Source organism: Rhinolophus sinicus, linkage group LG06 (assembly GCF_036562045.2).
Source record: "Rhinolophus sinicus isolate RSC01 linkage group LG06, ASM3656204v1, whole genome shotgun sequence".
Lineage (NCBI taxonomy): Eukaryota > Metazoa > Chordata > Mammalia > Chiroptera > Rhinolophidae > Rhinolophus > Rhinolophus sinicus.
Genome location: NC_133756.1, coordinates 1,871,096 through 1,884,306, shown reverse-complemented (window position 1 = coordinate 1,884,306; position 13,211 = coordinate 1,871,096). Strand labels below are relative to the sequence as shown.

The 13,211-nt window shown below is 38.2% G+C and overlaps 1 protein-coding gene across 19 annotated transcripts in view; it reads left to right on the top strand.

The window, feature by feature from the left end:
• KIF1B (kinesin family member 1B) overlaps positions 1-13,211 on the top strand; it is a 130,533-nt gene that overhangs the window by 22,039 nt on the left and 95,283 nt on the right. For all 19 annotated transcript variants that reach the window (XM_019746689.2, XM_019746686.2, XM_074334070.1 and 16 more), the window contains exons 3-4: positions 11,014-11,090; positions 11,828-12,007. In XM_019746689.2, the coding sequence (XP_019602248.1) occupies positions 11,014-11,090; positions 11,828-12,007 (257 nt within the window). The remainder of the gene's footprint in view (positions 1-11,013; positions 11,091-11,827; positions 12,008-13,211) is intronic.

Below are 13,211 nucleotides of genomic sequence, written 5' to 3'. Positions count from 1 at the left end.
TTGAAAACATGACCTTTTGCAGATTGTACAGTTTTTCACAAGTACCTGCTAGGGCTTGTCTTTATAGCCCTGGATCGGACAGCAGCTAAGGATGATGTATCTTCTGGTTAATTCCATGAACAAAAGAGGGTTCTTTTGACTTAGCTGTCGTTTCACAGCAGTAGGTGCTCCCTCTGTCGTCATCGTTTCCTTATATTAGGAAGATGCTGAAGTTGGTGTTCAGGGGAAAAAATCATTCTTTAATTATCTTGGGCTATTTATTTTCTTGGCGTCTGGCTCTAAGGGCCCCGGTTTACTGCCTTACTTCAGACATGGACTGTTGGACAAAGCAGGGATAAGCAATCCTTCACTTCGTAAAATGTATCTCCTAAGGAAGACAACCTGATGGGGAAAGCAATAGATTGAGACTGTTTCATATCCCTTATACTTACCTAAAACAGTTTTGGGCATGTAATAGGTGTTCAATAAATTGAATTTGCTTTTCCTTTCTCTTGTCTTTTGCTATATATAATTTTTCTTCTGAATATATCTTCTTTCAAATATCCTTGAAATAGACCAAAATGAGGCTTGGAGTCTGGGGAGGGCCTGGCTTGTTTAAGTCCCACTTTTTTGTAGCAAATAGTCGTAGCATATTACTGTTCCTTCCACATACTGACAATTTCTCTAACTCTTGTTTGAGGCATTATCTTCTGGTGTTTTCCCTGGTAGCAGTTTTACTCCATTGATCTTCATCATAGTTTAATACCTTTACTTAGAGAGAAAAAACAAAAGAAAGATATTTGTTAGCTGTCACAGTACAGGTTCTACCTATCCTTACCCTCTGTTTCAGAACAATTTATTGAACATATTTATTCAGTATATCTATAAATGATATAAACCAATCAATTAAAAAAATTTAAGGAATACTGCTTTTATTCTCAAAACAAAAGCAGTTGAAAAATTGAAAACTCAGAAAACACAAAGCAGAAAGCAGACTCACTCCTAATCTTACCCCTCAGAGAAAGCTGCCGTTAACATCTCGTTGGGTAGTCTTCTCATCTTTTCTTTGCACCATCACATATTCAATTTGTTATGTAATTGGATCATTTATGTAGAGTATATAGATGTAAATATATATTATATACATATAGATATACTGTCTTGTAACTTGCTTTTTTTAATCCTTTTTTCCCCTCTTTCTTCCACCTCCCCCCACCCACCCCGGTTCAAAGCCCTTGTTTCTCAGGCTAGTTGTGTAGGACACAGCTCCCTGGCCCATGCTGGTATTATTCAATCAAAGATATCCACATTTTAAAAACATTTTAAAATAATTTTTTATAGGTGTTTAAAGGAATAATACATCAAATAGGTATGTTTTATGTTATGGAAAGGATTTTTTTTCGGGGGGTGTAATTACAGATTTTAATACTCAGAATAGACGTCCGAAACCTATAGTGTTCTAAATACTGAACATTTGAAATTCCGTAGTGTTCTGGATGTATCATCCCGAATAGCACCTAAAGTGCAGCAAGGCGATTGGCTAGAAGATGTTATGGAAATTACCTTAAATATGGTTTTCCTCTTGTGATATATCCACTGCTTTTAATAACATGTGACAAATCAATATAAAGATGGATTGAATGGACTTTGAATTATGAATTTGTGTAGTTTATTCTTAAATTGATTTCATCACAGTTAATCCAAGGGCTGACCCTGGTTAAATCTACCTGCTTATTTTCACCTGAAGGACAAATTGAGTTTAACTTTTTTGTTTTAGAATAATATGTTACTCATTAATGTCCTTTAGCAATACAAGTGACCTTATCAAATGAGTGCTCTATTTCAATAATAAGTATTTCCTATCATCTTATTGTAGTTTGTATTCATTACCTTAATACGTATAACATTTTTACAGCTGTATCTCACTTAATTGTAATAGCATGTATACTGTGTCTTTCTACAGTTGTGTTCTCTAAACCTAGCCTAGTGCCTGTTTAATAAGCATTCAGTGACTGAATGGATGAATCAGTGAATGTAGAGTAAGATCTAAACGTGTATACAGAAAATAACTTTCTCCTTCACCTGAGCACAAAGCTTATAAATTAAATAGTAAAACACCCACTATTATATATGAGTATTATCAATTCATTAATTTATTGAGCACATTCTTTTAAGTATTCTTCAAGAACTGAGTTTTAATGGCTATATATTATTTTATGTGCTGTACTTTACTTAGCTAATCCCCCACTATCAGACACTTGAGACTAATTTCTTAGGACTGCTGTAACGAATGTAAGCCCCACACAGGTGGGGAAGGAATTGTTTTTAAAGGCAGTTCATGCAGCTGTCGACCTAGCGTCTCTACCTGCCTGTCTAATAACCTTTTGAAACTTGACGTGTCCGAAACTGAATTCTGGATGGATCCTCTTCCAGTCCTGCTCCCCTGCATTCGCTCTCAACTCAGTTGATAGCAACTGTGTAGTTGCCCAGGGCAAAAATCATGTAATATCCTTGACTTCTCTCTCTCTTATCCTCTAGCCAATCCATGGGAAGGTCCTGTGGGCCCTGCCGTAGGGTACCAGAATCTGACCACTTTTCACTCCCTTCACAGCCACCACCTGCACTAACCTCCTAACAAGCCGCCTTGCTTCAACCCTTGACCTCTGGCAGTGTGTTCTCATCAGAGCAGCTAGAGCGATCTTTGTAGAATGGAAGTCAGACTATTTTTTTGGTCAGAACTCTGAGATGGTTTCCATTTCACTTAGACTAAAAACTAGTCTGTGCGTGATCTCGCCTCTTCCGTTGTCAAACCTCTGTAGCTTCCTTGGTCTTTCACATAGTGTATTGGGTACATTTTCCCGTTTCTTAGTATTCTTCCAGAGCATGATTTTAGTGGCTGCGTAGTATTCTGTTACGTTTATGATCGGTACCTTATTCAGCTCATCCTCTGTTGCCAGACACTTGAGCCGTAGCTTCTTCATTTGTAAATGGAGATGTAGCTGAGACCTACCCAGCCTGCTATCCCCGGGTTGTTGTGAGGCTCACAGGGAATCAGGTATACCATAGGATGGTAATTGAAAAATGATTTGTTAAATTGTTTTTTTGTGGTTAGTTTTGATACCTAAATTGTTGCATTCAATAGAAATGTAAATTGAAAGGCAGAAACAATTGAACCTATCACTAAGCTGGAGGAGGCCTTTGGTATTGTGTGTTTGGAACTGCTTTTTATTACAGTGAATAATTGAAACTCCTTCAGTTACTTCAATAAGTTGTTTTCACATCTAGATTCCAAAACAGCAAAGAGAGAAGACTGGATAAAATCTTGTAGGAAACCTAGTCTTCTTTCTTTGCTGTTTTGCATCTTATTGTTCTAGTCTTTTAAGGTTGCCTTAATTAAAATCCAAACATGCGTCTTTATTATGTGCATTTATTGTTTATTGCAAAGGGGAAAGTAGCCGTGCCCAGTTTTTTTCTGTTCTTTTTAATGCCTTCTTAGCAATTCTTAAGATGCTTTGGAGTCCATTTTTAGACGTCCATGCCAGTAACATGGTGCTGACCGCCTTTGGTTGTTGCCCAGTGAAGTGTGGGTGCTGTAATGGGACCGTGAACTGGACCAGTACTTCTGGTCGTATGACAGGCAAAGTGTAGGTATTCCTAGATTTCATTTCGGTAATATATCAGGAATTGCACTTATTTTATGAAAAGCATTTCTAGTGGGCTAAAACCAGTTATTAGTTGTATTGTTTAGGGATGAATGCTACATACAGAGTTGGTAGGAATAAGAAATACGAATTAGGTTTTTTGAGAGCATCTCTAGGAAATTAGGTTTTTGTTATTCAGCAAGCATAAGCTCGGAGGCCACCGAGCTCTCAGAGAGTTTTTAGTCTTGTCTTAAAGGTAAATAATCACAGCAGTGTGATGGCCGTTAAGAAAGCATTAAGGAGAGACTTCTAAATCATTGAGGGGTAGGGCCAGGAAAGGTGGGGAATGTCCGGGAAGCCCTTTCTGTTTTGGCATAATAGGAAACCTGTATGGCCAGAATTAGCAGAAGCTACTGCCTAAGTGAGGAAATGATTCAACTCCATTTACTGTTTCCCTGTGACGCTGTTCTGGTCTAATACCAGAGCGTTACGTGTAACTGAATAAACTTGAGGCACAACGGATGAAGGGAAAAACAAAAGCAGCTTTTACTTTTTAAATTGCCTTGTAGTGGGGAAAACACTCGATTAGTAATTAGAAACAACAACAAGAAGAAACACTTCAGCTGTGCCAAGCACGACTAGGCACTTACAGATTTTGACTCATTTAACCCTCACTATAGTCCTGTGGCAGATTCTCTTATTTTCCCCGTTCTTGGAGGGGATGGATATTGGCTCACGTGCCTGGGGTCACACATCTAGGAGCGGGGAGGACTAGAAAATGAGCTCCTGCTGTCTGGTTCCAGAACCCTCACTCTTACCCTCTGTGCTAAACCTGTTGCCTCTCAAAATAGTTATTGTTTCCCTGTTCTGTATAGTAATGCTGAATGTCTACGTCTAATTCGAATTTAATTGTGAGATTAAAATTTGTTTTGATGTCCCTTCTTGATGCAGGGAAATTGTGACTAAAAAGGGTATTATTGTTAGTTTAGATATCTTTGTGCCACTTAGATTGAACGGGAGCTAGGCCTTCCCCGTCATCTCCCTTCCAAATCATTCAAAATTTGCTTAGGGAGAGCAGAATTATTATTAACTGAGAATTTGTTTAATGTTTATTTTAGCTAGTATTTATTTTATACCCAGTTGATGACAGTGGACGCTACAGAGTTGGTAGGGTTTTTCCTACTGTATATTTATTTTTAATACAAAGGGATTGAGTATATACTGAACGTATATGTAGTACACTTACCCTGTTTATAAGATTTGGAGTCTGAGTCTTATTTTAAATGATTAAGGAACTTTATGATTTTAGGTGTTTTGCTCACATCTACCTTACGGCAATATGCTTTGTACCATTTGAATACATTTCTGGAAATACATTATTTCCAGAAGTGAGGGGGCTGCTTATGGATTTGGAATATATATGGTATACAAAGTACTTTTATTGTGTGCCATTTGTCTTAATTTTGGGTATAGGAAGCTTTTGGAAGAGGAAGTTTGTGCTGAAGATGTCACTGGGATTTTTTTTTTTTTTTTTTAATTAAATTTATTGGGGTAACAATTGTTAGTAAAATTACATAGATTTCAGGTGTACAATTCTGTATTACATCATCTATAAATCCCATTGTGTGTTCACCACCCAGAGTCAGTTCTTCCATCACCATATATTCGATCCCCCTTACCCTCACCTCCCCCCCCACCCGTCACTGGGATTTTTAACAAACCCAAAACATGCTATGTTTAAAATGTTAATATAAAGTTACAGTGTTGCCACAGTGTGTTAATTGTAGGTGCAGGCAAAATCTTTAGTAGTTTGCCAACAACAGTATAATTGCTACATGGAGACTTGGAGATATTAGATAAACAAATTTATTCTGGAGAGTAAAAGGCTTTTAAGTACAGCTCTTGTTTTGACTGCCTTGTTTTCTAGGACTTAGTAATTAAGACATTATTTCTGCATCTTTATGCTGAAGTAGCAAAGTTGGAAAGAAGGCATGGGAAAAGGGGGTAAAACTAGGGAACTTAACAGACTTTGTAAGGCTCATTTTGATTTGAAGAGGCTTTGTGGTTCATCAATAAACTAAAATGTATGGAACACTTTATGATAGTCATTTTAAAGGCGTTTCCATTTATCTTGGTAAGGGCGTTCAGGTAAGCCTTTACGTAGAAGATGCTGTCCTGTTCCTCAGCTCCTAACGTCTGAAAGTCAGCTATAGCATGAGAAATAAAAAGTTTGAAGGGGAAAGGTGTGAAAGGTTTAGGGAGAGGGTCAATGTGGGATCATCTTCCTTTTGGACGTGGGAAAAGATACAGTCAGATCTTCAATTTTAAGGCGGCCTTTCTGATTGATGAAGGGGAACTTAAGAAAACAGCTTAAAGCCAGACCAGATTTGAAAGGTGATGGGGAGCCAAGGCCCAGGTGAGGTGGAGCAAATGAGTTACTAGGGAAGTCAGGAAAGAGACTGAACCAAGACTCCCTCCGCTGGCGAATCCAGAAGATGGGGGTGATAGTAAGCGTTGTGTCAGCAGTAGCTGACATAACTGACTTCCTCCTTGAAAGTTTCCAACTCTCCGGACCCGTGCTCTCCTGGTTGCCTCCCTTACTCACACGCCATTCTCCGTTCTTCCTCACCTCCCTATGTTAAAAGTGAACCAGTACCTACTTGTCTCTTCTCGTGGATCTCTTCTCTGTCTCCAGAAAAGACAGACTCCCTACGTGATTTTATCCAGGCTCAAGACTTTAAATGTCATTGAGGTGACAATTCCCAAATTCATTTCCCCAGCCTGGACCTCTCTGTAGAGCTCTAGTCTTGTCTGCCTAGCTGCTAACTTCTCTCTCCTTGAAAGCCTAAGAAGTATCTCAGACATACAAGTCCTCAACAGAACTGTTGTTTCCCTCCCTGCCCACTCAAAGTGGTTCTTCTTCATTCTTACCCATTCTTTTAGTTTCTCAGACCACAAATACTGGAGTCTCTCTTGCCACCTGTCTTTCTTATAGGCCAACTGTGTGTAATTCATCAGTAAGTCCTGTCATCTCTGCCTTCACAATCTATCTCGAATCTAGTTACTTTTCACCCTTTCTGCTCTAGTCCAAGTCAATACTATAGGCGCCGCCTGTCTTTCTGCTCCCACTCTTGTTCCTTTGCAGGAGCCAGAGTCATATTTTGGCAGTGTACATTAGATTGTCACCCCTCTGCTTAAAATCCTTCCTTGGCTTCCTGTCACTTTTAGAATAAAATCAAAATCCTCACCTTGGCCGCAGGGACCCATAGGATTTGGCCTCTGACTAGCTATCTGATTTCACTTCTCAGCATTGTTTACCCTCTGGCTACACTGGTAGTCTTGCCTGTTCCGAAATGTCTTTCAGATCCCTGCTTAAATATCACCTTCTCACAGGTGGCAGCCTGCCCACTCTTATCTAAAATAACCAGCTTGCCACCACCACTGTCACCTTTATCTCCTAACTCTTTTTCTTCCCCAGGTTATACTAGCTCTATTAGTTAATTATCTGACTTCCTGATTAGAATGTAAGGGCTTTGAAGGCAGAGACTGGTGTTCACTAGATACCTTCAGGTCTGGGGCATGGTAGGCCCGCAGATATTTGTTAAATGAAAGACTGTTTTGAACATTTACTTTGTGCTATGCCCTGAGCTAAAACTGTTGACATGGATTAATCATTAATTCTTACAACAATTTATAAAGTTAGGTATTGGTATTATTGTAACCATTGTACAGATTAGAAAATTGAGGCTTACAGAGTTTGTTATGTGCCCAAGTTATAGATGCACCCTACAGTAATCTTGGATACTTAGGCTGTTTAGATTAAAGCTTCTATAGTACTTTATTCTCTTCATTGCTAAAATCCATGAAAATGTCTTCTAGAAATGTTTTCCAGGTCAACTCAAATTTTGATCGTTGATTATTGGGTCAAATTGTAAGACAAAATTTGGATGAAGAGATGCCAGTGCTTTTGATACATGAATGGACTTTTCTCTCTCCCCATCCCCACAAATGCCACATACTGGAATTCATGGATTTCTAATGCCAGTTGCAGTTCTCATGTCATTACACAAATGGCAAGCAAAAGTCCCCCAACACTCTGCAGCAGTTTTGTGTTTGTGTAGTTGGTCTCCACACTTCCATTCATGCCTTCCTCCAATCCAGTCTCTACACTGTAGCCTCTAAAAGTAATCAAGTCACTCCAAGTGGCGTGGTCGCTTTGCTGGACTGCTGTGAGGATGGTGTGACCCCATATATGATTTTCTTTAAGGATGGTTGGAAATGGAAAAATGTTAGCAAAGTTGGCGATTTGGATCTATCACCTATCATCATAACTGGCTGCTGCTTTTCACCTGCACACCAGGACTGGGATAAATGGGACTGATGTCATCTCTTCATTTATTTTGACCTTGATTTATTTGGAGCGGAGGCATTGTTTTTAAGAAAAGCATGTCATGTAGGGTGTCTAAAAATAAAATGCATTTAAACTCCTTTGAAAAAAGAAAAAAAAAGTACGAATGCTGGTCCTTAAGTTTAAATCCTATATCCTTCCTGTTAAATGTACTGTCCCCCCTTCTATTAATGGTTAGAAACATCCTATTTCTTAATTGAGTTCAAGGAAGTGAGTTAAATCTCAATTGTTGTTAATTCAGAAAGAAAAATCTTTTGGCATATTTGAAAATACTAATTCAGTGTCCCTGGAAGTAATAGTGGAGTTCATGGGCTTCTGATGAGTTCAAGTGCTGTCATTAATATTTTATCCTTGTAACAGGTTTTGTTTTGTTGTTTTTTTCTCATTTACAGAATTCTGGAGTTTTAAAATCTTTTATTAGGAAGTATTTTATGTATTAAAGATAATACAATGTGTATATAAAGACTGCTATAAAACAAACAAGCCTATAACTACTACCCAACCTAAAAGAAATCACGCAAGCCCTCTGAGCTTCCTTAAAACACGTACCGTGTTGCCCCGAAAATAAGACCTAGCTGGACCATCAGCTCTAATGTGTCTTTTGGAGCAAAAATTAATGTAAGACCCAGTATTATGTTATATTATATATCAGACCCAGTCTTATATTAAAATAAGACCGGATCTTACATTTATTTTTGATCCAAAAGATGCATTAGAGCTGATGGTCCAGCTAGGTCTTATTTTTGGGGAAACATGGTAACACTTTCTCCTTAAACAGGTAACAACAGTATTGAATTTTGCATTGTTCTACGGTGTCTTAAAGAAATAGCTTTCCTTTAGGAATTAAAACATTTTAAATATTGAAGTTAAATTTAATCTTGTTTGATAATAACTATTATGTAAATAACTTTACAATTATATTTTTATTTACTTATTTATGTTAAAAGGGGTTTTGTTGTTGTCTGGAGGCAGTTATTTAAAAGGCAGCTTGGTTTCGAAGCTGTAAGTTAGGATAGTTCATTAGTTTCAGAGGTTTCAAAGATCTGGGAGAAGGAAATTGAAGAAGAAAAGGATTTTATGTGAATCAAGGAAATTACTCATTGTGTGGATTTTCTTTTTCTTTACTAGGGGAAGGGGAACAAAGGGGTAGAATCTGAAAACTAGCTCTTTCGTAAGTTGTTCTTGGCATAAGTGGTACCACCAGCAAGTAAGCTAAACGACTGAATGAAACATGGCTTAAGATTTATGACAGCCAATTTTTAGAGGTTAGAGGTGTGTGTTGTAACCATGTCTTTGAGTGGTGAAGACTACTTCAGAGGTCACATCCTACATCTCGTCGTCCTTATTGCTGAGTCACTGAAATCTGGAAACTGGTACGGGCAGTGTGACCCCAACTTCCGTTTTCTTGGTTGAGTTTGTGTGTGGTCTCTCATGTTGTAGGAACTATAATCCTCAAGTTCCTGGTTGTAAATGGGTAAGGAGAGTTAGGCAATGCCTGTGGTACTATTTTAGGGGGGTAGTCATGTGCCTATACATCCGTATGTGTGCATAAAAATGCCTTCCAGTGTTTGCCGTGGCAACAGCTGCCTATAGGGAATAAACATTGAAATGATGGGTGCCTTGGTTTAAAGTGTGGGCTCCAGAGCCAGACTCTCCACATTCACTTCTGGGTTGCCACTAGCTAGTTCTGTAGCCTTGGGTAAGTTATTTAACCTCTGTGATGGTTTATCTATAAAATGGGGATAGTAAAACCATCTGCCTTATTGAGTGGCTGGGGGGATTAAATAGGTTAGTACACAGAAGGTACTTACAGTTTGGACTAAGTGTGCCATGAATGTTGGCTATTATTTCATTCTTACATGCAGTGCCTTTTGGTTAGAAGCATTCTTAGGTTACCATTTGTATGTGGGGAGATGTTCTGTCTAGAACTATGTCTCCTTGTCACATGATGATGTGCAGTGTGAGCCTTATTAATAATACTCTGTCAGCATTTGAGCTTGGAACATGAGTGTGTGGCCAGACCCAGCGGAATCCAGCAGGAGAGAGAACGAAGCCCCAAGCCCCGTAGCAACTGTTGCTATTTGTGTCCTGAGCAGCAGCTGCCCCGGACAGATTTATTTTTTAATCCTGATCTCACTGATACCCTGGGATGTGGCTCTGCCTTAGAGAAGTGGATTGGTCAAGATAGCTGGTCTTTGAGGAGATTTCATGACACATGTTATACGGATTCTATTCCTTGTGAAATACGAGGAGCCAGAGCTTTGTGTGTATGAGAAAGGGAGAGAGGCTAAGCCTCAGCATTCGCAGTCAGTCCCTGGAGTGGGGTGGGACTGGATTAATGACGTGAGAAATCACTTCATACGGGCAGTGAGACTTTATGCTTTTCAGGCAAAAAGTAGTTTTGCTATTTACAATGTTCGACAGAAGATTTAGTGGTCTGTGATATACACATATACACATATGTACACACATACATACATTATAAGTTATCAAATGTGGATTTCAGAAATAAGACTATCCAATGAATGCTTCATTACCAAATGCTTTTCTTGAAGTAGGAAAGAGCTTTAAAAAGAGTTTGTTTTAAATAGTGGCTGGATTATTTCAATAATTTTCTAACTTTTATTTCTGATGGGATGAAATATCTGAAGCCTTATGAAACACTTTGAAATAGTAACATAACCCATTTCCAGATGTTGGCTGCCGACTTACCTAGAGTTTAGTCACAAAATATTTAATGAACACCTCTGTGCACCAGGCTCTGTTCTGAACCTGGTAACACCTAGTGAATGTTACTCTTTATAAAGGTCACCTATTAAAATTGTGATTTTTTTTTTGTTTTTGTTTTTTTGATTGCCATATTCAGATTCAGTGATATGAATTTACTGATTTGGATGTTTTGAATTTACCATATAACATGATGTTGAACTAAAGATCATGTGATAACTGAGTGACTAACAAAATCAAAATGTTTTCATCCTCTAGGTATTGTTAACCCAAAGAACCCAAAGGAAGCTCCAAAGTCCTTCAGCTTCGACTACTCCTACTGGTCTCACACCTCGGTGAGTGTACTCTTGGTGCAGCACAGGAGAACCATGTGCGTTTTGGATGTTTTGAAGGACCCTGCAGGTCCTACAAGGAAAAAAAGACTACCAGCATCTAGGAGAATGGAGAAGTGCCCTTGGCAATATTGTTACTAAGTATAGGACCCCCAGTCTCCTGGCTGCTGGATTGTTCCTAAATTAGAGTTTGCTTCTGCATCTCTCTTAGGCATTTTGGTTCTTTTTTTTTTTTTTCCCCTATTTTGTGTTGGATACTGACAAAGCCTAATTGGCAAGGGAAGGGCCTGGGCAAAGGATTGGAAACTTTCTTCACTGAAAGCTGATTACTGAGAAATAGCCACACTACCTGGAACGAGTTCAAAGAAGTATTTTATATGTGGACTTGACCTTTGATCTTGTAGTCCCATTTTCCAGGAAAATTTCCTTGGAGCTCCCTATGAGCGAAAGAGTGATTGATACTTGCGAGGTTAGGGAAAATGAAATGTTATCATGCTAGATAATTTCATGTAGATATTTTTATGTATGGCTGACTTGGATAACTCTGATAGTGCCTGTGTGTGTGTGTGTGTGTGTAAACTGAGAAAAATAAACTGTGTAGGGGGACTTAAAAAATATATAGTATATTTTAGGTGACTATTCTGATTCCAAACACTTTTATTTTATTATAGAAGTAATCAAATAAGGATAGGAAAGAATAGGAATAAAATGTCATTTATTCCTCCTTTTAATCTTTACAGCCCGAAGATCCCTGTTTTGCATCTCAAAACCGTGTGTACAATGACATTGGAAAAGAAATGCTCTTACATGCCTTTGAGGGCTATAATGTCTGTATTTTTGCCTATGGGCAGACTGGTGCTGGGAAATCTTACACTATGATGGGTAAACAGGAAGAAAGCCAAGCTGGCATCATTCCACAGGTAAGAAACAAAAAACAATGAAAAACCTCTGCTCACCATTACTTTTCATCTTCAGTGGCTTTAACAATTATTTTTATTTAATTGACATTCATTCAGGGACTATCATATGTACCAAGCACAAAGACCAATCATCTCTGCCTTAGTGGAGTTGACAGTCTAGTGAACGAGACTGACATGTATACATGTCTGTCTTCAAAGGTGGGGAAAGTTGATGTTTTGTGAAGGTTTTGCTGTGTATCCAGTGTCATGTTATTTTATCTTTTGAGCAGTGTCACCAGCTTCTTTAAAAAGCGATAGTATGTCACAAGCTTTGTTCTGCATCCTGGGGACACCTAGTGAATGTTGGTCTGATTTTTTTCTAAGTTGCATATTAGAGAGCATCTCTTAGTGGGATTATTATTGTTTTTTGGTTGCCTGAGAGGTACTTGTATTGTCTTAATACTATCACTTTAACCTTGAACAGTCCTTTTTTTTTTTTAAGGTTTTGGTCTCGTATGGTTTGGGAGGGAATAGAGAGCAGTTGTGACTTAGGTGTTTAGAAGGTTTCCTTTGTTAATAACAGGAATGTGGTCTGTTTTTATTAATGATATTTGGAATTAATTTTAAAAGTTCTTTTATTACAGACCTGGTGCGACCATCTCTGTATTTTGAGAATAAAATACATAACGGAGCAATAGCTACTTTTTCAGTGGATTATTGACTGTAAATTTAAATTCAGCTATATAATTGAAATGCTTAATTATTAATAAAGATTAGGAAATTTTCAGAAAAAAAAATGAACATAGTAGTGTATATTTTTTTCTGTTAAAAAAATATGTCTGTGTTAAGACATATATTTGGGAATTGTCCTTCTCTGTCTATAGTAATAGCAGTAGTTACAGTACGAATTAGAGAAAACATTCGGTAGCGCCCCCCATGTGCCAAGCACAGGTCTCAGTGCTTTACAAATACTAGCTCATCTGGTCTTCCTCATATGACCCTAAGAGGTAGGTGCTATTGTTACCCTCATTTTACACGAGGAAACTGAGGCACAGATAGGTCATGTCACTTGCCTAAGTAAGTGGCAAAGCCAGAATCCAAATGCAGGCAAGTTGGTTCTGGGGTCTCTGCTTTTACTATAACTATGTAATACTTCTTTGGCAATAAAGTAATTGTAGCTTATAGCAAGTTATACTAAATAGTCATATTTATTTATCCCATCACC